This window comes from Girardinichthys multiradiatus, chromosome 20, assembly GCF_021462225.1.
Source record: "Girardinichthys multiradiatus isolate DD_20200921_A chromosome 20, DD_fGirMul_XY1, whole genome shotgun sequence".
Taxonomy (NCBI): domain Eukaryota; kingdom Metazoa; phylum Chordata; class Actinopteri; order Cyprinodontiformes; family Goodeidae; genus Girardinichthys; species Girardinichthys multiradiatus.
Genome location: NC_061812.1, coordinates 52,107,557 through 52,133,775, shown reverse-complemented (window position 1 = coordinate 52,133,775; position 26,219 = coordinate 52,107,557). Strand labels below are relative to the sequence as shown.

At 38.8% G+C, this 26,219-nt stretch overlaps 1 protein-coding gene across 2 annotated transcripts in view; it reads right to left on the bottom strand.

The window, feature by feature from the left end:
- The window catches only part of slc41a1 (solute carrier family 41 member 1), a 62,953-nt gene that overhangs the window by 14,698 nt on the left and 22,036 nt on the right, over positions 1–26,219 (bottom strand). For both annotated transcript variants that reach the window (XM_047347787.1, XM_047347788.1), the window contains exons 5-9: positions 24,849–24,993; positions 22,192–22,338; positions 957–1,104; positions 793–872; positions 523–657 (exon numbers count right to left, since the gene is read on the bottom strand). In XM_047347787.1, coding sequence (XP_047203743.1) covers positions 523–657; positions 793–872; positions 957–1,104; positions 22,192–22,338; positions 24,849–24,993 — 655 coding nt within the window. The remainder of the gene's footprint in view (positions 1–522; positions 658–792; positions 873–956; positions 1,105–22,191; positions 22,339–24,848; positions 24,994–26,219) is intronic.

Sequence of the window (26,219 nt, the reverse complement as noted above, 5' to 3'; positions counted from 1 at the left end):
AGAAAGTTTATTTTCTGTGGGTTTTATAATCCCAGGTGACGTCAGAGCTGCAATGTCTGCTGAGCTGCGCATGTTCAACTGTGCGACCAAAGTGGATGACTCCAACAATGCCTAAAAGCCTTTTAATGTGGCTGAAATAGAACAATTCTCTAAAGAAGAGTGGGCCAGGGCACAGCACTGGTGGGGTAGGGGTTTAAGCGCACGACCATGTGCAGAGGCTATAGTCCTTGATGTGGCTGTTCAAGTCCTGGACCCTGCAACCTTTACGTTTTTTCATTTTTATTTTATTTTATTTTTTAATGATCTGAAATAGTTGAGTGTAACAAAAAACACAAAAGCAGAAGAAAACTGTAACAGGGTAAATACTTTTTCAAAGCACTGTAGGTCAGATTAATGAAAGCTAGCCAGGACATGTTGAACCTGCTGTAAAGTAGATGGGCCCTGATTGGCCATCAGGTATCCCTCCATGCAGAAAGGCATGTACAGTAACCAAGGAACGTCCACAGCGGCCTGGTTACTTACTGGAGTCGAAAAATGAAGTGCACGGTGTGGGACACTTTCTGGGGGTGGGGTTGGGATCCCCCATTGGCAGCCCATTCATGTGGAGATAGGTGGAGATTCGACTGGCCTGAACTGCCACCAGGTTGCCTCCTACACCTTTTCCACATAAACACATACACAGTAGACAGGGGTGAGCACAAGAACAGCTCAAAGGGAAGCTAAGCAGTTTTCAGAAATCAGTGAGATATTAAATGCATGTTTTATTTGTTTGTCTCCTTTTGTCCATCTTACCGTTGATTACTGGAGTAAAAACAGCCATCCCAGCAAAGTTTGGATCGCTAACGGTCTTGTCAAGGATCAAACCTCCGACGCTGAAAGAAAATAGAAAAGACGAGTTTAATTTACTGACTTATATCACCTAACTAAGATAAATTAAATCGGACAATAGTACCTACCTGCTGATGGCCATGGCAATGATGACCGGCTCCCAGCCAGAATAGAGGACTTCTCTGGTAGCTGGAATCTTCCGGGCTATCAGCACCCACACAGGACACATCGCCACAAACACCGCACACACCAGCGGGTTGGCATAGTCATTGTACTCTGAATGGGATGGAGAATGACTGATCCATAACACCAGATATGTGATAAAAGGACAACATAGTCTGTTTTTTGGACTGTTTCTTTGTTGCAGCTGTTGATTTTAACTTGTCACTAAACACAGCTAGTTATGGGTTACTAGTCCAAGGTGCTTTGTAAAAGTGTTCATATCCCTTGAGCTTTTTCGTATTTTTGCGAATTTTCTTGACATTTTACATAATTAAACAACACAATGCTGTGTTCCTTGATCTTTATGATGCTGTCGGTGCACTAATTTTCACTAACTAATTTTCACTATCTTTAATTGGTAAACTGAGTCCACCGGCCTCCACTCAGTGGAGGCCGGTGGACTCAGTTTACTAATTAGGAAACATCGGTAGGTAGCTGATTGCACTGGATTTCGTTTAGAGGTATCAGAGTAATAGCAGATGAATACAAATGCAGAGCACAGTTTCCAGATATTTGTTTGTAAAAAAGTTATGTTCCTTCCATCTCACAATTGTGCACTGCTCTATGTACAGTATGTCTATTACATAAGTTCTCAATAATACAATGAAATTTGTGGTTGTAATGTAACAAATTGTAAAAAATTCGAATGGGGTGCAAATACTTTTGCAAGACATAGTATCTTCTGTAATGCAGTGTTACTCGACTGACGCTGTAGGAGACTCCAAGCCACAAAAAACAACATCCGAGTTCTTCCAAGTCCCAGACACCAGCTGTGTTTGTGTGTCTGAGCAAGAAAAATCCCAAATATGCTTATTATAGCAGCTCAGTGTAGCAGTTAAAGGGAGGGAGGCTGTTTTTTGGCCTGTCCCTGACAGATGCAAGAGTTAAAAGATTACACCACAGTTTGTGGGTCTGTCTGCTTGTGTGTCTGCGGTGTGGAAATGGAGTAACGGCGGGGTAGCTCTGTGCAACTGGGTGTGTCGCTGGCCAAGACGCCGGTACAGTGCTAACGGCAGAGCCAAATAGCTGTGGAGTTTTTCACCCTAAAAAACAGCAAGATTAGGTGTGGCAGGGCTTTCATCCTTATGTACCTCACAGCCAGGAGGAGACCCACATTTTACACAATCTGCTGCACCCTTTACTACTTCACTGATGAGATCTCTTTAAATAGTTTGGAATCCAGTGTTTAACAAGGATTTTGTCAAATCCCCTCTGTTTTTGATTGTCACCTGGTAATTAACTGTCAGTGGTGGAGGAAATAATCTAACCCAGAAATTGTAACAAACTGCCTTTTCTGGATTAGGAACAATAAATCCCTCACTATTTTAGGTATATAATACAATATATAATACCACAAAGACACAACAAGCTGGGAGAAAAAAACACTAAATGATTGCTTTAAATGAAGTCATAGTTTCATTGATGCAATTGAGGATGTCAACCAAGAAAGGAGCCACCACATTTGTTCTAGACTGAAATGTGCAGCTGCTCACATTGACAAGGCAAATGCTTTCTAAAGAAACATTTTATGGTCGAAACAAAGATTTAGCTATTTGGCTAAAATAATGCAAAATGCTATTTTGAAATACTTCCTCCCACCACCTGCTGCTGGATCAGGGAGACTTGGTTCAGACTGGGCCCCCATCTTTCCACAGCCCTCTGAACACCAGCTCTCCAGAGGGATGTGTACTTAGCCCCCTATTGTATACTCGGTACACCTGACTTAGTCAGCAACCAACCTGACAATGACTTCATCAAGTTTGCTGACAAAACCACTGTTATTGGGCTCATCTCTGGGGGTGACAAGACAGCATACACGGGCGAGGTCACCAGGCTGGTGGGTTGGTGTGCTGATAACAACACCTCTAACGTAGCATTAACACCTCAAAGACCAAAGAGGGGATTGTTGACTTTAGGAGGAGGAAGTTTGACCTGCAACCTATCACCCCCAGTGGTAAATTTGTGGAGAATGTGGTCAGCTTTAAGTTCCTGGGTGTACAGATGGATGCAATGGAAATCTAAAACCACAATGATTGTGAAGAAGGCCCAGCAACTTTTCTGAGGATCTTAAGAAGGCTCAACCTCAGACAGGAGCTGCTGACCATCTTCTACCACTTCTTCATTTAGAGTGTGCTGACTTACTGCATATCTGTATTGTTGACAAGCTACACCATGGCACACAAGAAAGCACTACAGGGGGTCATCAACATCGCCCAGAAGATTATCAGCCACTCTCTTCCCACCCTATAGGACTTTTTCAAAACTTGTCTCAAGAGGGCAAGCAGTATTCTGAGGGACTGTACACACCCAGGACATCGAGCTTCTGCCCTCATGTCGCAAGAGTGCTGAAATCATGCATGAGGTCACTAATAGACATTTTTTACAATGATGCTATGACTCTTATCAATACCTCACTTCTTTGAAGTGGGCCATGTGGAACACACACACAAAGTTTTTATTTTTTCAGATTTATGTCTGCACTACTTATGGCCATGGCGAGAATGACCAGCTCCCAGCCAGAATAGAGAATTTCTCTGGTAGCTGTTATCTTCCTGGCCATCAGCACCCACACCTTATAACAGGAAGTTATATTGCCGTGACTTCCTTTATACCGGAAGTCATGGCATTAAAACTCCCTGTTTAGTAGCATGCCTCCATGGATCGCATGCAGCCCTGTTCCCAGGAGGAGCACAGCCTGTAAACTGGTGAAAATGTTTGATTTCATGTGTAGAGGTGTATAACCAATGTTCACTAATTGTAACTAATTTAATTGTAAGTAGTATTTGAGATGATGGAAATGTTGTTTTATGTGCGTCTGATACTATTCTTAGCATATTAAGTATTAAAGCTAGCGTCAACATGTGTTAGCTTCACAACTGAGTTAAACAAACCACGCAAACCAGTCACCAATACTGAGTTCACAAGCAAAAAATGGCCCCATTCATAAAAACACACACTCACTTAGGAGTGTAGAGCTTTTACAGAAAAGACATTAGCAAAGCTACCTCAAAGAACACATTTGTTTCTGGTATTGTGATTTGTCCAAACACCAACTGAAGAACTGTTGGGCAGAGATGACATGCTCAGAGTGCAACAGTGATAAACATATTGCAGCGCTATATACAGCTCCAGCAATATAGACAGTGCAAAACACTACATCTTCCCAAGGCGGGGAGCAAAGGGAGGACCATAGTGGGGCGGTAAATATACCACATTTTTATACTACCTCAGCATGCACTCAATACCACAGAGACACCACTGGGGGATGGTCCTGCTCAAAAACATGTCTCATCTAAGTGTATCCATGGGGGAACCGGATAAGAAGATCAAAGTCTATGCTATCATAGATGGCCAGAATATTAGGTAGGTCTTAGCTAGATCAGACTTATTTGATGTTTTTAAAATTCCAACAGGGGCTATATCACCATACACACTTAAGACATGTACCGGGGTATCCATGTCTAATGGGCGCATAGCTGATAACTTCAGTCAGTTAATAGTCAGTTTAGTTCTCCTCTCCCTTCATTGCTAGAGGGCAACATGCTGTCGGGCAACAAATCAGAAATCCCAACCCCAGAAGTTGCATTAGCTCATCCCCACCTCAAATACCTAACAGGTAAAATCCAACCTTGTGATCCAGAGAAGGATTTTAAGCTGCTGTTAGGGAGAGAGATAATTACACTTACACAAGGTATAAATGAGTCAGTGGCCAAGTACAGGGGTTGGACAATGAAACTGAAACACCTGGTTTTAGACCACAATAATTTATTAGTATGGTGTAGGGCCTCCTTTTGCAGCCAATACAGCGTCAATTCATCTTGGGAATGACATATACAAGTCCTGCACAGTGGTCAGAGGGATTTTAAGCCATTCTTCTTGCAGGATAGTGGCCAGATCACTACGTGATACTGGTGGAGGAAAACGTTTCCTGACTCCCTCCTCCAAAACACCCCAAAGTGGCTCAATAATATCTAGATCTGGTGACTGTGCAGGCCATGGGAGATGTTCAACTTCATTTCATGTTCATCAAATCAATCTTTCACCAGTCTTGCTGTGTGTATTGGTGCATTGTCATCCTGATACACGGCACCGCCTTCAGGATACAATGTTTGAACCGTTGGATGCACATGGTCCTCAAGAATGGTTCGGTAGTCCTTGGCAGTGACGCGCCCATCTAGCACAAGTATTGGGCCAAGGGAATGCCATGATATGGCAGCCCAAACCATCACTGATCCACCCCCATGCTTCACTCTGGGCATGCAACAGTCTGGGTGGTACGCTTCTTTGGGGCTTCTCCACACCGTAACTCTCCAGGATGTGGGGAAAACAGTAAAGGTGGACACATCAGAGAACAATACATGTTTCACATTGTCCACAGCCCAAGATTTGCGCTCCTTGCACCATTGAAACCGACGTTTGGCATTGGCATGAGTGACCAAAGGTTTGGCTATAGCAGCCCGGCCGTGTATATTGACCCTGTGGAGCTCCCGACGGACAGTTCTGGTGGAAACAGGAGAGTTGAGGTGCACATTTAATTCTGCCGTGATTTGGGCAGCCGTGGTTTTATGTTTTTTGGATACAATCCGGGTTAGCACCTGAACATCCCTTTCAGACAGCAAAACTGTGCTCTTACCCTGCTAATTGAACCTTCACACTCTGCTCTTACTGGTGCAATGTGCAATCAATGAAGACTGGCTACCAGGCTGGTCCAATTTAGCCATGAAACCTCCCACACTAAAATGACAGGTGTTTCAGTTTCATTGTGCAACCCCTGTAGATGCTCCATTTGCTCAGAGAGTAGCTCAGACCTTTAGTAAGACCTAGGATACTCGTAGCTCACGCTAAACAGGGAATCTTAAAACAAACAAAAATAGACACAAAGCTAGCCCCCTTCTCTAGAGGGGGTTAGGTCTAAAGAAACATCCAGAAACGGAGAGACACCTTTTTGACTTTATGCAGGGTTGTTTGATAAAGACCACACAGATCCCGCTCCAGCCCTGGGGACAGATGACGAGTGCTGGTTTCTGCCTTTCTTCGGCATCTATCACCCACAGAAAACCGGGGAACGTTAGGGTGGTATCTGACTCTAGTGCTAAGTGCCAGGGAGTGTCTTTATATGACATACTGCTAAAAGGCCTAAAACATGACCAATAGCCTTGCCAGAGTACTTGTGCTTTTCAGAGAAGTGGCAGTGGATCTTACAACATAGAACGACATAGAACTAATGTTCCACCTAGGGATGGGTACCAAATTCAGTACTTTTATAGGCACAGACCGAATTCCGTGAGTACTTCCAAGTACCTATTCACGTAAACTCAAACGGTACCATGTTTCGGTCCCTAAATGCATCATCATGACACTGAGGGAGTGGAAAAGGTTGGGCGATTTTCTGCACCAGATATGAACACATTGCACGCTAATGACGTCAGTAGCTGGTGGTACCATCAACAAAGCATGGCATAGAAAGCGCTCAAAAGTATGGCTCCACTTTTCAAAATGCAGATTACGCTCACTGCAATATTTGTGATACGAAGTGCAAGGCCAGCGATGGGAATACTTTTTATCTAAGGAAGCACCTTGTTAAGCTCAAGATTAAGGCTTAAAAAATCACAACTTTGGTCAGCCTCAGATCTACGGCTACAACTCCTGCATTTGGCACCGTCAGCACACCTGCATCCTTTGGGGACTCTTCATCTGCAGCCAGCAACTTGTGAGAAGAAATGTCTGAAACAACTGAGATGTTACAATACACACAGCTGGATGTTGTTTTGATATATTCATTTATATATTCATTTATATATTGAGAGATAAATATGTTAAATTGAAAAATGCTGAGATTTTATAATTAAACAAATTAACATTTATTACCACATAAACACACACAAAAGTACCCAAAACTGGTACCGTTGACTACCGATACCGATTCCTAGGTACCGGCCATCGGTACTGTATCGGATTGCAATTGTGCAATTGTGGCTTTCTTGAAAGCAACTAACAGTGACAGCTAGGTGGAGCTCACATACATTTCTGGGAAAGCCAAACTCACACCAAAACCTGAACTGGCCATTCATAGGCTCAAGCTGGGCACTGGGCTGTTAGTAATGGAAGTTGCAGAACTAATCAGATGAAATAGACATCGAAATCAGTTTTATGTGTTTCTTCTCAGACAGCAGAGCTCTTTACATGTTTACAATAAGTCTTGGAGGTTTCAAGGTTTAGTCAACATCCCTGTGCAGTGCATCTAGCAGGCAACACAGCCAACTCAATGGAGCTATGTACCGTCCGAGCGTTACCTGGCAGACCAGTTGTAGATCCGGTTGTAGATCCCTTCCAGTGACCAAACTATCACCCAGAACATGTTTAGTTGGACAAGACTTTCTCTTTAAGCCAACAGAAGACTGAAATAAGATTGTGGGACTAACTTCACAGGGGGCTGCAAGGAGTTGGGGTTTGACATTAAAATCTCTTCTGAGCCAAACATCAGGGCATTTCTCAGTGATAGTGATAGAGAGGCGGCTGCAATCATGAGCACACAGCCGCTGGTTTCTGTGTCAAGCGACCCAGACTCCCCAGTCATCCTCACTCTGGCTGTCCTTCTCACTCAGAAGGTCGGACCTCTCCCTGCACCTCATGGTGACTTTGGTGAAAAAGATCTTTACAAACGGCAATGGAGACAACTTTAGAGTCTGGCCAACTTCTTCTGGTATCGTTGCTGGAAGGAGCACCTTTCTACACTGCAGTGCTGATGTAAATGGCAGGTGACAAGACCCAAACATCAGCAGGGGGACATTGTTCTCCTGAAAGATTCACTGGTAAAGAGGAACCAATGGCCAATGGCAGTGATAATGAAGGCTCACCCTCGTAGTGATGGATGTGTTAGAAAGACCTGTTACAGATTATCATGAATTGCTTAGATAGTCGAATTAGAACAAAACCAGAGGATGAAACATACTCAGCACACAGGATAAGACGGTAAATGGGGTTTATTTCTACTGTAGACTTTGTTTAAGGAATCTTGAGTTGGAGTTGTCCAGAAGCCAGAAGAGGAGGAGGTAAACCCAGGAATCCAAGGAGAGAGAGAGTACTGGTGATGAGAATATTTACAGTGCAGTCCTTAGGAGGGAGTATTACCAGATGTTGGCAGGCAGGTAGGCAGATAGGCTGGTCGACAGGCAGGCAGATGGATAGGCAGACAGGCAGGAGTCCACATAACTGAGGTTATGTTCCAGCAAAGGTCTGTATCAGCAGCTACCTGAAGAAACCCATGAGCTCATTAAGAGAATGCGTTGCAGCTGCAGACAATGAGCTGCCAGAACCAACCAGAAGGGGAGGAGCAGAGATCCTACAGTACCCTCCCCTCAACGATTGCCTCCAGGCAATCCAGAATGCTTTTCAGGATGGCGTTTGTAAAAGGACGTGATGAGAGCAGGGTCCAGGATGTGAGAACGGGGAACCCAGGTTCTCTCTTCAGGTCCATATCCTTCCCAATCCACGAGATATTGAAAACCACGCCCCCTACGCCGAACATCCAGGATACGATTGACCGTATATGCAGGGTGGTCATCAATGAGTCGAGCAAGGGGAGGGGGCTTGGTGGGAGGACTCAGGGTGCTTTCCGAGACTGGCTTGATCTGGGAAACATGGAAAGTAGGGTGAATGTGCATGGAAGATGGTAGTTTGAGTCTCACCGCAGATGGGTTGATGATCCTCTCGATGAGAAAAGGGCCAATGAAACGGGGGGCCAACTTTCTAGAAGTATCTTTTAATTTAATATTCCTGGTGGAAAGCCAGACTCTCTGATTGATGCGGTAGACAGGTGCAGCAGAACGGTGACGGTTAGCGAACCTCTTATTTTGTTCCAGGGTGCGTAGGAGGGTCCTCCTGGTCTGTTGCCAGATCCTACGACACCTGGAAACATAATGCTGAACAGAGGGGACTAGGATGTCAGATTCAACACTGGGAAACAGTGGGAGTAGATAGCCTAGTGAAGGGGGGGCCTCAAAGGGGGACAAACCAGTAGCAGAAGAAGTATGTGTGTTGTGAGCATATTCGATCCATGTGAGATGTTTGCACCAAGAAGAGGGGTTGTCATTTATTATGCACCTCAAGGCGACTTCAAGTTCCTGGTTGCATCTTTCTGTCTGTCCATTAGATTGGGGGTGGTATCCAGACGAAAGACTTACGGAGGCACCAAGAGCTTTGCAAAACTCCTTCCAAACTTGCGAGATGAACTGCGGGCCTCGGTCAGAAACAATGTCCAATGGTATGCCATGGATGTGGAAAACGTGGAGAACCAGGAGTTGGGCAGTTTCCAATGCAGACGGAAGCTTAGGTAAAGGAACAAAATGGGCTGTTTTAGAGAATCTGTCAACAACAGTAAGGATGACTGTGTTACCGTCAGATAGCGGGAGACCAGTGATGAAATCAACGGAAATGTGGGACCAGGGGCAGCTAGGGGTGGGCAGAGGTTGAAGAAGACCAGCAGGGGGTTGATTAGTGTTCTTGTTTCGAACACATGTGGGACAAGCTGCAACAAAATCTTTAATGTTGAGGTTCATAGTCGGCCACCAGAAATACCTTTTGGTAAATGTGATCATACGAGTCACCCCAGGATGACAAGTCAATTTATTGTTGTGCACCCAATCCAGAACTTTATTGACGACAGAGTTGGGAACGAACAGCTTGCCCACTGGGCCAGTACCTGGGTCAAGTTCGGACCTCTGTGCCTCCCTGATGTCCTTTTCAATGGCCCAGGTGAGGGCGCCCACAATACAAGAATCCGGTAGGATGGAAGCTTCAGTCTTGAGTTGGTCACAATGAGAGTACTGGCGAGAGAGAGCATCAGACTTAATGTTCTTGGAACCGGGTCTGTAGGAGATTGAAAAATGAAAACGAGCAAAAAACAGAGACCAACGGGCTTGTCTGAGGTTAAGTCTCTTGGCATTTTGAATGTAGGAGAGGTTCTTATGATCAGTCCAAATGAGAAAAGGGACTTCAGTACCCTCTAACCAATACTGCCATTCCTCAAGCGCCAACTTGATGGCTAACAGTTCACGGTTGCCCACATCATAATTTTGCTCTGCTGGAGACAAGCGACGAGTAAAATAGGCACATTGATGTACCTTATCATCCAGAGGAGACCGTTGAGATAGAATAGCCCCTACTCCAATGTCAGAAGCATCAACCTCTACAATAAATTGTGCACATGGATCAGGATGGGTCAATATGGGTGCTGAAGAAAATAGAGTCTTTAATTCCCCAAATGCCCTTTCTGCCTCAGGAGTCCAATGGAACATTTTCAGAGAGGAGGTGAGTTGAGTGAGAGGTGAGGTGACCTGACTGTAGTTCCTTATAAACCTCCTATAAAAATTTGCAAATCCCAAGAACCTTTGAAGTTCCCTGCAATCAGTTGGAGTAGGCCACTCTGCCACTGCCTTGGTTTTCTCGGGATCAGTTCTGTACCTGCCTGCCTCAAAAATAAAACCCAAAAAAGACACAGATGTGACACTGAATTCACACTTTTTGGCTTTAACAAAGAGTTGATTCTCAAAAAGCCTCTGGAGAACTGTTCTGACATGCTGGCGATGTTGTTCTATGTCCTGGGAAAAAATCAAAATGTCATCCAGATAAACGAAAACAAAGAGGTCGAGAAAGTCACGAAGAACATCATTAATAAGAGCCTGGAAAACAGAGGGTGCATTAGTCAACCCGAAAGGCATAACCAAATACTCAAAATGTCCTAGGGGGGTTTTGAAAGCCGTTTTCCACTCATCACCCTCTCGGATCCGGACCAAATGGTAAGCATTGCGCAGGTCGAGTTTAGTGAAGATCTTGGCAGAATGTAATTGTTCATGTATGGAATCAATAAGTGGTAGTGGGTATTTATTTTTAATAGTGATTTGATTCAATCCTCTATAATCAATACAAGGTCTTAATGTGCCGTCCTTCTTACCCACGAAGAAGAATCCGGCGCCAACAGGGGAGGTAGACGGACGAATGATCCCAGATGCTAAAGAATCCTCAATGTACTCTTTCGTGACCTTTCTCTCGGGTCCGGAGAGTTTAAAGAGTCTGCTGGATGGTAGCGGAGCGCCTGGGAGGAGATCAATAGGGCAGTCATAGGGGCGATGCAGAGGTAAAGAAAGAGCCCCTTGTTTGCTAAACACAGGTGCGAGATTGTGGTATTCAGGTGGAACTTTGGACAGATCAACGGGCTCAGAAGGTTTGAGTTGTTTGATAGAGTGAGACAGCAGTCTTTAAGCAGTTCTGGAGACAGAGATTACTCCATCTCTCTACTCTGCCCTCCACCCAATTAATAGCAGGATTATGTTTCTGCAACCAGGGAAACCCCAAAACTAATTGTGGAGAGATGGAAGAGACAACAAAGAACTCACCCCATTCATGATGGTTACCAGAGGTGATGATGTGAAGCTGAGGCACTTTAAATCTCACTTGAGACATGGTTTGACCAGTGATGCCAGTGACAGAAAGGGAATGGTTGAGAGGCTGAGAGGGTATTTGAAGTTTATCAACCAGATCCAAGGAAATAAGATTCTGTTCAGCACCAGAATCAATAAAAGCGTCAACAGGAAACTTCTCTTGGCCAACAATAATAGTGACCGGAAAACACAGACGAGAGACAGGGGAAGAATGGGATATGCTCATCAAAGTCCCCTGACCTATTGACGAGCCCTCTCTTTTCCCTTCTTGGGGCATCTTGTGATAAAATGTCCTCCTTGTCCACAATATAGGCAAAGACCACCCTCAAAGCGACGTTGTCGTTCCTCTGGGGAGAGTCGAGTGTGACCAATCTGCATCGGCTCCGGTTCCGCAGATCCCTCTGAAGAGGAAGTGGGTGCGTCGAGGAAAGTGGTTCGAGGCGCCAGAGAGTGCTACCACTGTGAATTGTAGTTCCTTTCTGTTTGTCTCTCTCTTAGACGGTTGTCAATGCGGATCGATAGGTTGATTAATTCATCCAGTCTTTCGGGTTCATCTCTCAAAACCAACTGGTCCTTTACTTGATCTGCAAGGGAATTAACAAAAATACCCTTGAGTGCCGCTTCATCCCAACCCACCTCCTGCGCTGCCACCCGGAAGTCGATGGCGAACTCAGCCAACGCTCTCCTTCCCTGTTTGAGGGTGAGTATCTTCTTAGCCGCTGCCTCCTGCTGGAGTGGTTGATCGAAGACTCTCTGGAAGTGACTGAAAAATTGGCATAACTAAGAGACTCAACAGGGTTAGATACCAAATAGGCGTGCACCCAGCGCAGAGCAGATCCCTTTAGCGAGGTAACAATATAAGTAATCTTGGAGGCAGCAGTAGGGCAAAGGGAGGGGGAATGACTAAATGCTAATTCACACTGGAGAGAAAAACCACCAAAGTTATTAGGATTACCATCAAACAGTTCAGACGGACGGAAGTCAGGCTCTCGGATCCCAGAAGATAGAATTGTGGGTGGCTGAGGATTCTCTAAACGAGCTGGAGGATTGGAAGAGGCAGGTGAGAGTTTGGTTATGATTTCGCTTAAAGCATGAACCATACCACCAAGTTCTGTGAGATGAGAATCCATAGTCCTTTGTTGTTGCAGTAGCTGTTGAAGCATGGTTTCAGTAGATTGTAGGCGTTCCTTTAAGGAAGTCTGTTCATCATCTGAATTGTTCTTTGACATGTTAGATGGCTGGAACATACTATCATGAATTGCTTAGATAGTCGAATTAGAACAAAACCAGAGGATGAAACAGACTCAGCACACAGGATAAGACGGTAAATGAGGTTTATTTCTACTGTAGACTTTGTTTAAGGAATCTTGAGCTGGAGTTGTCCAGAAGCCAGAAGAGGAGGAGGTAAACCCAGGAATCCAAGGAGAGAGAGAGAGAGTACTGGTGATGAGAATATTTACAGTGCAGTCCTTAGGAGGGAGTATTACCAGATGTTGGCAGGCAGGTAGGCAGGTAGGCTGGTCGACAGGCAGGCAGATGGATAGGCAGACAGACAAGAGTCCACATAACTGAGGTTATGTTCCAGCAAAGGTCTTCTTCTTCTTCTTCTTGTATTATTTTTGGCAGTTGGCAAATAACGTTATGATGTGCATTACTGCAACCGACTGATATGGAGTGTGGTTCTTCATGGTTTTAAATCTTATTTACTATTACAACAATCAAATTCTATTTATTAATTTAGTGCTCTTGAAAAATCTAATTATAATTTGAATATGCTTGCTACCTAAACTTCTTTGCAAAGTATCTCTCAAAATAAAATTTTCTTTAATACCTACAAATTCTCTCCTTAAAATTGTTATTTCTTGTTCATATTTCTGACACTTCAATATTACATGTTCTATTGTTTCCTCCTCTCCACAATAATCACATTTTCCTGTATTATGTTTCTTTATCTTGAACAATGTAGAATTAAGTCCTGTATGTCCTAGTCTTAATCTTGTAATTAATCTTTCCTCTTTTCTACTCCTTCTTCCTGTTCTTACTTCTCCTACTATCTTGTTGATTCTATAAAACCATCTTCTTTTCTTCATCCCACCTTTTTTGCCACTCTTTCCTGATTCTCTGTTTAATTATATTTCTTGCCTCTGACCTACTAATATTTATTATAAAGCTAATGTTTTGTGTTGCCTTCTTTGCCATCCTGTCCATCTTCTCATTCCCTCTAACTCCTACATGTGCTGGTACCCATAAAAACACTAATATTAATCCCATTCTTTGTATTCTAAATAAAGTAAGTTTTATTTCCAACAAAATGTCTGGTCTACCCTCTGAATGATTATGTTTTAAACTTAATAATGCTGAACTTGAGTCTGAACAAATGATTGTTTTTAATGGTTTTATATCCTCCACCCACTGCACTGCTAACAATATTGCTAATAATTCTCCTGAATATATCGATAATCCATCTGTAATTATCCTTCCTACTTTTATTTTAAATTCTGGTATTATAAATGCTACTCCTATTTTTTCATCTGTTTTTGATGCGTCTGTGTAAATCTGGACATAATGATAGTAATTGTTTATATATTCCTGTATTATACTTGAATCTAATCTACATTTTGGATCCTTTTTCTTTTCCATCTACACCATATCCACCACTGCTTCTGGTAACAGCCACGGTGGCACTACTGGCAAAGGCAACATTGAACTTATTTCTTTTTCATATATTTGAAATTCTTCTGCTATATTATTGATAATCCAACCAAAACTCTTAACTTGTTTTTTTTCTTTTTCCCAGCATGATTTTAAAATATCACGTGTGGGATGATCCGGATTATTGCTTTGTAAGTTTATCCAGTAATTTAATGCTAACTGTTTCCTTCTTAGATCTAATGGCATCTCTCCCATCTCTACCTGAAGTGCTGCTATTGGACTGGTTCTGATTGCTCCTGTACTAATTCTTAAAGCTTGATGTTGTATATTGTCTAATTTTATAAGATGAGTGTTTGCTGCTGATCCATAAATTATACTTCCATAATCAATATCTGATCTAATTAATCCTGTATAAATTCTTTTTAATGATGTTCGATCTGCTCCCCAATCAGCACCAGCCATACATCTCATAATATTTAATATTTCTTTGCATTTATCTATGATTCTTTCTATATGTACTTTCCATATAATTTTTTCATCAAACCATATACCTAAAAATGTTATATTTTTTACTTGTTCTAAAACTTTGTATTGTATTGTATAATTTTAGTTTTATATTTTCTCTTTTCCTTTTCTGTGTAAACACCATTAGTTTTGTTTTTTCCACTGAGAATTTAAATCCCCATTGATTTGCCCATTGTTCTATTCTAATAATCTCATCCTGTATTTTCTTTTCAATAAATTTGATATTACGACCCCTTTTCCATATATCTCCATCATCTGCAAATAGTGAGCAACCAACTTCCTTACCAATATTTTTAAATACATCATTTATCATTATAGAAAACAATAACGGACTTATAATACTTCCTTGAGGAGTACCATTATCTATTATATATTTACCTGACAATTCTTGACCAATTCTTACTTGTATTTTTCTATTTGATAAAAAATCTTTAATCCAGTTAAACATTTTTCCAGTAATACCCATTTTATTTAATTTAATTAATAATCCTTCAACCCACATCATGTCATAAGCTTTTTCTATATCATAAAATACAGCTACTACATTTTCTTTGTTTATTTGTGCTCTCCTAATTTCATATTCTAAACATAATGCAGAGTCATTTGTGCTTCTCCCTTTTCTAAACCCATTTTGATTTCTAGATATATATCCATTAATATTTAAATAATATGTTAATCTATTATTAATCATTTTTTCCATTATTTTACAAATATTTGATGTTAATGCGATCGGTCTATAATTTTCTGGTTTTGTGTTATCTTTTCCTGGTTTAACTATTGGAATAATAATTGCTTCCTTCCAGCTCTGTGGCAGCTCTCCCTCCTCCCAGACTTTATTGTATAATTATAATATTTTATCATTAAGATGTTCTATCATCGTATAGTAAATTTGATCTTTTCCAGGTGATGTATTTTTTGTTTTCCTGGTTACAAAGTTCATTTCTCCTTGTGTAAATGGTTCATTTATTAATTTATTTGTATCTACATTATTTTGCATTTATTCTTTATATTTCATCTTTGTGATTTCCCTACCTTTCTTTCCTTCTTCACTAATATTACTTGAACTATGAATTTTACTAAATGTTTTAGCTAATATTTCAGCTTTTTCTTTATCTTCCGTTATAGTTATATTATCTATTTTTAATATAGGATATCCATATTCTTTTCTAATAACCTTCATTCTTTTAATCGTTTTCCAAATTTGATCAATTTTTGTTTCTCTCCCTACGGTATTACAAACGTTTCTCCAATATTCTCTTTTTGCATGTTTAATGATCTTTCTTACCTTTGCCTGCTTTCTTTTGTACTCAATTAGATTCTGATAAATTGAGTTACTTTTTAACATTTTAAATGCTTTATTTCTTAATTTTATTACTTCACTACAATCTTTTGTCCACCATGGCACAATTTTTTTATCGTTCTTTCTTCCTCCTTTTTTTATTGATTCTTCTGCAGCCTGTAAGATTTTTTTTACAGATATTTATATTTAAAATATTTATATCAATTGACTCATCTATTTCTTCCAATTTCTTTTGACTTAAATATTAAAATTGATGCAGTGCAAAATAAGTTAAGGGTTAAGTTCTTAAGGGTGTGACATTTTACTAATGTCAGGCGAGGAGTCGGTCGAAGAAGAACGGTTTTGGTGCGGCGCGGGAAAAACAAAAATAGAAATATATCGGATTCGGAAAAGGTGGATTTGGGCATAAACTGGTTTGTGAATGGTTCGGTTGGAAATGGAGACAGGAAATGAGGAAGACATGGATTTTGAAGGGTGGACGCCAGCTGGGAGAGGAAGAGGGAAAGGACGTGGAAGAAATAAAATAGATGAAGGAAAGGGAATTGGTGATATCCAAGGTAGCAAGCGAGAATTGGAAGGAAGCAGTTCAGAAGAAGAAAGGATAGTTGGGAGGAAAGTTATGAGGGAGGAATTTAAAATAATATTGAAACTTAAGAACGAGGAAGAACAGGATAACATCAGCCCCATTGTGTTGTCAAGAGAGATTAAAAAGAAAATTGGAGATGTTGAAATGGTAAAGATTTTGAGAGATGGAAACTTATTGGTAGTTTGTAAAAATGAAGAACAAAAGAACAAGGCTTTAAAGGTGGATAATATCTGCAAGAAAACGGTGTTGGAGAAAAAAATCATGGGAGAAAATAAAAAACTTAGAGGAGTGATTTATGGGATCCCTCTAGATGAAGATCTTGATAAAATTAAGAGAAGTATTATTGGTGCAAAAGTGAATAACTTGAAGAGATTGTCAATAACAATAAATGGAGCAAAAGTAGGAAGTATGTCAATTGTCATTGAATTTGACGAAAAAGAGTTGCCACAAAACATCAAAATAGGTTATCTCAGCTTTCAGGTTAGACCTTATATCCCTCCACCACTTCGTTGTTTCAAATGTCAAAGGTCACATAGCAATGGACACATAGCAGCAGTTTGTAAAGGGAAGCAGAGATGTCCTAAATGTGGTGAAGATCACAAGTTTGAAGAATGTAAAGAAGAAGTACAAGAAAAATGTTGTAACTGTGGAGGGCAACATAGAGTTACGTATGGAGGATGTGAAGTAAGGAAGAAGGCAAAAGAAATACAGATTAAAATGACTAAAAACATAAGCTATGCAGAAGCAGTTAAAAATGTGAAGGAACAGAAAACTAGAAAGATTGAACAAATAGTGAATCAAATTCACAGCAAAGCAAAGAAAATGTTACAATATCAGTAGAAAAACTAATATTATTCGTAGAATATTTGATCAACTGTACTGACCAAGCCAAGCATAAAACTGAGAAGATTAAAATAATAGTGAGAGGAGCTGAAAAGTTGTTGGGGTTTAAGGAGGGATCGTGGGAGAACATAAATAAAAAGTTGGAGGTAGATGGGAGACAAGGAACATCTGGTGAAAGTACATGTTAATATTACAATGGAAGGCAAGAAGTTTAATCGCTAATGGACAAGAATTTAAAGGTTATATTGATAGTCTTGAAGAACAACCAGAAATTATTTGTGTTCAGGAAACATGGTTAAAAACAACATTGGATTTTGTGATAAAAGGATATGATGGTGTAAGAAGAGATCGACAGGAGAGAAGTGGAGGAGGATGTGGAATATTTATTAAGCAAGGGATACAATATCAGGTATTAGGGAAAGGGAAATAACTTGAATATATAGTGACTGAGATATGGGAACAAGAAGGTAAATTTAAAATAATAAATTTTTATAATCCATGTAAAACATTGTCAATTGAAATAATGGAGGAGTTCAATGAATATTTGGAAGGGAAAGTAATTTGGTGTGGAGATTTTAATGCAAATAGTACATTGTGGGGTAATTGTAATGATAAAAATGGACAAGTTATAGAAGAATTAATGGAAATAAAAAATCTAGTATGTATTAATGATGGGAGGGGAACAAGAATCAATGTAAGAACAGGGATGGAATCAGTTATTGATTTAACAATGGTTTCAAATGGTTTAGCTGGTAGTTGTGAGTGGGGCATTGAGAAAAAATCAACAATAGGTAGTGATCATTATCCCATTACAATAAGAGTAGGATTAACTTTAAATAATAAGAATATAAATGTCAATAAAAAACTAAATTTTAATAAGGCAGACTGGACTAAATTTAGATACTTGAGTCAAATAAACTTAGAGAAAGTAGATATGAGAATGGATATAAATGATGTAAATTTAAAAATTTGTAAGGTAATCATGGAAGCAGCAGATAATTCTATAAAGAAAGCAGGGTGTAAAAGTAATAAGATAATGGTACCATGGTGGACAAATGAATGTAAAGAAGCAATAAAGTTAAGAAATAAATCATTTAAGGTACTAAAAGGAAATCCAATTTATAAGAATTTAATTGATTATAAAAGAAAGCAAGCAATAGTAAGGAGAACTATTAAGAAGGTAAAAAAAGAATATTGGAGAAATTTCTGTAGCACAATAATGAAAGAAACAAAAATAGAAACAATTTGGAAAATAATTAAAAGAATGAATGGCATAAAGAGAGAGTTTGAATATCCTATATTAAAAATAAATAATATAAATATAGTAAAAGATGAAGATAAAGTTGAAATATTGGCAAGAATATTTAGTAAAATTAACAGTTCAAATAATATTAGTGAAGAGGGCAGAAAAGGAAGAGAAAATACAAAACTTATATATAAAGATGTATTACAGAATGATGAAGAAACAAATAATCTGTTAAATGTTGAATTTACAAAAGCTGAATTAAATTATGCACTTAGGAAGACAAAAAATACAGCACCAGGTAAAGATCAAATTTGGTACAGAATGATAAGGCAACTTGGTGGAAAATCGAAAGATATAATATTACAATTATATAATAAAATACGGGAGGAGGGAAAATTACCACTGAGCTGGAAGGAATCAATTATAGTACCAATAGATAAACCAGGAAAAGATAAATCAAATCCAGGAAATTATAGACCAATAGCCTTAACATCAAATCTATGTAAAATAATGGAAAAAATGATTAATAGTAGACTAGTATATTATTTAAATAATAAAGGATATATGTCAAAGTATCAAAGTGGTTTTAGAAAAGGGAGGAGTACTAATGATCCAATGCTATGTTTAGAGCATGAAATTAGAAGAGCACAGGTAAATAAAGAAAGTGTAGTGGCTGTATTTTTTTATATAGAAAAAGCATATGATATGATGTGGGTGGAAGGATTATTAATTAAATTACAAATACTGGGCATTAAAGGGAAAATATTTAAATGGATCAAAGACTTTTTAACAAATAGGAAAATACAAGTTAGAATTGGGGAAGTGATCTCAGGAAAATATATAGTAGAAAATGGAACTCCACAGGGGAGTATTATAAGTCCGTTATTGTTTTCAATTATGATAAACGATGTATTTAAAGATATTGGAAAAGTAATGGGATGTTCACTTTTTGCAGACGATGGAGCTGTTTGGAAAAGAGGAAAAAATGTAGATTTCATTGTAAAGAAATTACAAGAGGTTATTATTGAAATAGAGAAATGGGCGTTACAATGGGGATTTAAGTTTTCAGTTGAAAAAACCAAAGTAATGATATTTAATCAGAGAAAAATAAACAGGGAAATAAAATTAAAATTATATAACCAAGAATTAGAGCAAGTAAAGTATATAAAATTTTTAGGATTATGGTTTGATGAAAAACTAAAATGGAATATACATATTCAAAAAGTTGTTGATAAATGTAAGAAAATGTTAAATATTATGAGATGCTTGGCTGGCAGTGACTGGGGAGCAGATAGGAAATCACTAAAACAGATTTACACAGGAATGATAAGATCTAACATAGACTTTGGTTGTATAGTTTATGGTTCAGCAGCTAAAACACATCTGGTTAAATTAGATATTATCCAACATCAGGCATTAAGATTATGTACTGGAGCATTTAAAACTACACCAACAGCAGCAATAGAAATAGAAATGGGAGAAATGCCGTTAGAGTTAAGAAGAATAAAACTAGAAATAAATTATTGGTTAAATTTACAAGGTAATAACTTGGATCATCCAATTTGGGAAATTTTAAATCCATGTTGGGAAAAAGAAAAGAAAGAAATGAAGAGTTTTGGATGGACAATTGAAAATAAAGTAAAAGAATTTAAAATGATTGATTTAGAAATTAGTCAAACATCACCAATATCAATTATACCACCATGGATTCTACCAGAAGCAACAGTAGATATGTTAATAATGGAAAAGAAGCAAGATAAATCTTCCATAGTAGATAGTTATTCAGTACAGATACATTTAAATAATTATTATAGATATATTCAAATATATACAGATGCATCAAAAATAAATGGAAAAGTAGGAATAGCTTTTGTAGTACCAGAATTCAATCTAAAAATTGGAAAACGAATTACAGACGGCTTATCAGTATACACAGGAGAAATATTGGCTATATTATTAGCTTTACAATGGGTAGAAGACATAAAACCATTAAAAACAGTCATTTGCTCAGATTCAAGCTCTGCATTATTAAGTTTAAAATATAATCAATCAGATAGTAGGATGGACATTTTATTAGAAATATTTCATACATTATACAGAATACAAAAAATGGGCTTGATAGTTATATTTGTGTGGGTTCCAGCACATATTGGAGTAGAAGGAAACGAGAGGGCAGATAAAATAGCAAAGAGGGTAATTCAAAATCCTATTAGTTTTACAGTTAAAACAAGTAAATCTGAGGGAAAGAGTTTTGTTCAAGGAAAGCTGATGGAAAAATGGCAAAAAAGGTGGGATGAAGGAAAAACAGGAAGATGGTTTTATAAAATTCAGAAGATAGTAGGAGAAAGAAGAAATGGAAGACGAAATAGAAAGGAGGAAAGAGTGATAACAAGGTTGAGATTTGGGCATACAAGACTTAATTATACACTTTTTAAAATTCAAAAGCATGATACTGGTTAATGTGATTACTGTGGAAAATATGAAACAATAGAACATGTTATATTAGAATGTCATAAATATGAAAGAGAAAGAAGAAATATGAGAAGAGAGTTTGAAGGTATTAAGGAAAGGGTTAATTTATTAGATATTTTGAGGAAGAATTTAGGGAGTAAACATATACAAATAGTGATTCGTTTTTTAAAGAAAACAAAATTATTTCATAGAATTTGATTATAGTAGATAAAATTGTGAAAGTATGGAGGATATAGAAGGGTAGAATACAATGTAATGTGTAAGTATGTCTATTTGTATATATACATATAGGTAAGATATATTTATTTATTTAATTTGTAGAATTAAATATATATATATAAATAGATAGACCGACACGAACCACACTCCATACCAGTAAGTGGCGGTAATGCTACTAAAAGTTTGTTGCCAACCGCCAATAAAACCAACAAGAAGAAGAAGAAGAATGTCAGGTGAGGGAGTGTTGTGGCTTCTTAAGAGACATTATTGTTTTGTTTAATACCATACTGTTTGCTAGTGTATTTTATATTGTATGCTAAGATTAAATTTGTAAACCTGGGAACAGCAACTCATAACATTAGCAATTTCTGTGTAGCAATCCTTTCCCAGGAGGAACACAGCCTGTAGTAGGTTAGTGAAAATGTTTTATTTCATTTGTATAAATGTATAACCAACGTGCACACCTAATTTCATTGTAAGTAGAAGTGTATAGTAATTAGTAATCTGACATTGATTTTAGCATATTTAGCATTTAAGCAAGCGGCAACACATGCTAGCTTTATGTGTTGTTTCAGTGCCTTCATGTGTTGCATTTTTCCTTTACAGTTTTACTATGACCAACGGTATACTGAATAAAGTTCTGTAACAACTATCCATGCTTCATCACTGGGAAGAGTTATCTACAGTATCTGTCTAGCAACCAGAGCTAGGGCAGAGGGTAGAAAAAACTGTTAATGAGGTTTTCCTTCACAGAGTCTTTACATGAACCATGCAGACTTTACTGTGCCATTATTTACCAAGTCAAAAAATATTGAGCCCCAATAAGGTGTGTTACATTCATGTACCTAACATTCATTACCTAACTCTTTGTAGAGCCCTGTTGAGATGCCTGCCAGTAGGGACAAGGTGATCAGGTCTCCAAGGCTAGCAGCGATGGGTGTGGCCACATTGTCAGGGTTGATGCCGACTTTTCTGGACGCGACAATCACGCCGATCATGATGAGACCTGAGGAATTTCAAATTAAACTTCATCAGAACATGGGAGAAATCTGAGGTCATACATCGTCATGACAAGTTGGAGTCCAGGTCAATGGTGCTGACACGTTTTGGCTACCTAACCCAGAGGTTTTCAAAGTGGGGGCCACGGCCCCCTGGAGGGGTGCCAGGGGGCGCTAGGGGGACCTCAGAAAGGTTGGGAGGATGATAAAAAAACATTGTTCTTATTCTCAGCAGTTTGTTGAATGTTATTCAGTGGGATTATAATTGTGTTAACATATTTTAATAATATTCTTACAATAAAGAAATGTATTGATTATTGAATAGTTAGTAAAATACATTTTAAAAAGTTGATGTTTCTTTACATACTTTTTAGCATCATCTGTGGGTTTGCCCAGAAGGTAATGATGTTTGGGGTCATGGTATGAAAGGTTTGGGAACCCCTGACCTAACCAACAAAATATCAAATAAGAGGCTCATCTTTACAATGATTGGTTGGGTATACAAGCATTACTACATCAAACAAACAGGGGTATGCTGATAACACAACCAGCATGAAAAGCCAATATATTGTTCTTTTTTATCAATTGTAAGTGCTACTGTTTTGCCTTGTAGCTATATAAACCTTAAACATATGCCATGTATTAATCTTGCAAACCAAACTTTTTAATCCCTGATAAAACTCAGCTCTAAATAACTGTTCTTGGTGTTCTGTCTGTGATTATGTCATCCACACCCCCAGGAAGAAAGGGTAACTATGACGAAGTTATATTTAAACAGATAACAAACATGCAACCATTATTATCCTTGGTGGCAACAGTTGCCATAAAGCGCTTGCGATAACTGTCTTTGAGCTTTTTACATTGCTGTAGAAGAATTTTGGCCCACTCTTCTTTGCAGTATTGTTTCAATTCAGCATCATTGTTGTTCTACAGAAACTCCAATTGGAACAAAAAAAATTTTCACAGCAAGAAAACAAAAAGAGACTGCAGCATTCTGAATGTCATTTAGTGAGTTAAGTTTAATACTGATAAAAGGTGGTTTGATATGTCATGGTATTATAGAGCTATTGAGTTGTCAAGCACATGCATAGCATTAATTTTTATATTTCAATCTTTTTATTACACCGGGAATTACCATTGGCCGATTTTTATTCTTAAATGACTCGGATCAGCATTGGGGAAAATAAATCTTAATTTGGACATCCCTAGTTGTAACCTTTACAGCATGAATATGTCAGTCCAGTTCTGGCTTCTGGGGTCCTCAGACTTGATAAAGCGCTAAACAAGTGCAGGCCTTCTACCATACTGATTCGCTGCGCTGGGGCAGTGCTGACCCCAACTTTGGTCCGAGTGATGTTTTATATCATGATTATCACATTCATGAGATCTGTCATCAACAGAAGTACTTTCCTCTGCTTTATGACATTTTGTTTACATTGTTATGGCCTTCTGGTTGTAATTTAACAGCCATTTTTATCTTATATGATTTTTAGAAGTTAATTTAATTTGCTGTGTCCATTGATCAAGTGCCTTTAGAGCTGTTTTTTGTTGTAATACATTTTAGGAATCAAATCCTCTTGGTTTGTTGCTAATGTCTATGGAAAATAGGACTTTTGGTCATTAATGCAAACATGGCAAACTGAGGTTTTGGAGAGAATAGCTGTTTTTTAAAAACGATTTAAAAAAACAAAAACGTTTGTCTTGTATATTTTTGTAGCAATAACATAAAGGCCAACTTGCTCATTGTGGTTTATAGGGTTTAAAACTACTACAACAATTATGCATATTTATATGGATTTTTCCATATCAGACTCACTTCATCCTGAGTCGGTTTCTATTAACCTGGAATCTGAAGAGGTAAACATCTGATAGGTTGACAGGTTTTCAGAGTGTTTTGGGGAATATTTACTTTAACAGTGCTTTAGTCAGTCAGGACCTTCATCTTTTGAATTTTTATGTTGGTTATGTCAATGTTACTACCACCTGCTGGGCAGCATGAGTATTACAGTGTTTTGATTAAAATCCTGATGTCAGGAAAATCCTACCTGGACTGCTGAACTTGATCATATTCATTAGAAATCAAAGCGGGAGCGAAGTTGACTGAAGAAAGTTAAAATTAAAAGGTGCTTTAACAAAGTATTATTTTAAGGGCCACACTTTCACAGCCGATTAATTAACTTTTTTTATTTTACATCTTCCCCCTGGGCAGATTAACTTGGGTTACAGTTCAATTGCAGAATATATTTTAACACATAATAGGGGTATATGGATTTAACATGATTTTTAATGCCACACAAATTTCATATTTCAACTTATCTTTATATTTTCACAAGAAAATTGTTCAAAAGATTTTCCTTCACCAATGTTTATGACTAATAAAGGTTCAAACAGAAGCTTGCCTTAGCAAGTAAAATGTTTAACCTTAGTGAGGTAGAAAGAGCAACAATAAACCTTAATTGTCTGATGAGAAAGCTCTTCACACAATGAACATGACTAACTTCCTATGTGGCAGACGTACCCAGGAGCAGAGATGCGATGAAGGCTGTGGCCACACTTGAAGCACACAGCAGCACTGCATGGCCCAGCTTGAACTGTCCCTCTGGGAGCCAGCCAAAGATTACAGCAGCTATGGAAGCCAGGAACCCCACAACTGTGGCCTGGACCTGGATGCAAACACACACACACACACACACACACGCACACACACGCACACACACACACGTTAAAACTGCTTATGTGGGTTTCATTACAGCTAACATTTAAACTGCAGACGCATAAGACTATCCCGTTATATTGAGAGGTTTTCAATCAATCAACGTGAACCCAGCTGAGTGCTGAACCTAACACTGCACAGTGCACTCTCACTAAATATGTTTGTCAGTAGTCACAACTATGCAATTACCACAACAAATAGTAGATTAGAAGAATCAGCAGCTGTAAATGAACCCAAGCACCTGTGTGCACTGACCCTGACTAGGAGGTTATGCTTTAAGGTTTCCAGGAAACACGATACACTGTTTTAAATATTACATAACCACACGCTACTTCATGTGGCAGAGGACTGAAGACCACTCTACAGAAACCAAAACAAGAGACAGTGTTTGTTGCTTTAACTATATCATTACTTTAAGATAACACAGTTTGTTTCTCAGGTTGATGTTATCATCAAGTGCCTAAGGACAACTAATAAATGCTGACAATGGTCCATAAGAAAAACCATTCATTATTATTTCAAGTGCAACAATTCTTCACTGGATTTCGGTCTGGATTTTAAATTGACCTTTCTAACCTATGGATATGCTTTGATCTAAACCATTCCACTGTAGCTCTGGCTGTATATTTATGGTTGTGTCCTTGCTGGAAAGTGGATCCCCTCAGCATGACAGTGCCATCACCATATTTCACCACGGGGACAGTGTGATCAACCAACAAACAGTTGGTTTATTATAGATCATAAATGGTTACTGTGATGTTACTCACAGAAAATAAAATTAATTAATTAAAAAACACACGGGCACTCTGTAGAATTCCCTGGCCATGAGGGTGCCACAGGTTGCCACCAGGGTGCCAGAAGGTCGTGTCCTTGCTGGAAAGTGAACCTCCATCCCATCTCACCTTTTTCAAGTCTCTAACAGGTTTTCTTTTACCATTTCCCTGTATGTAGCGCCATCAAGATTCCTATTAACTTTGAACAGGTACTTGTCCCTGCTCAAGAAAAGGATCCCCTCAGCATGACAGTGCCATCACCATATTTGACCATGGGGACAGTGTGATCAAGGTGAGGTACAATGTGCGGAATGTTTTAATATTTCCTCCACACATAGCACATGTTACACAATGTTGCACATAGCTGGATTCTATTTAATGAGTAGGTAAAGTCTGACTGCTG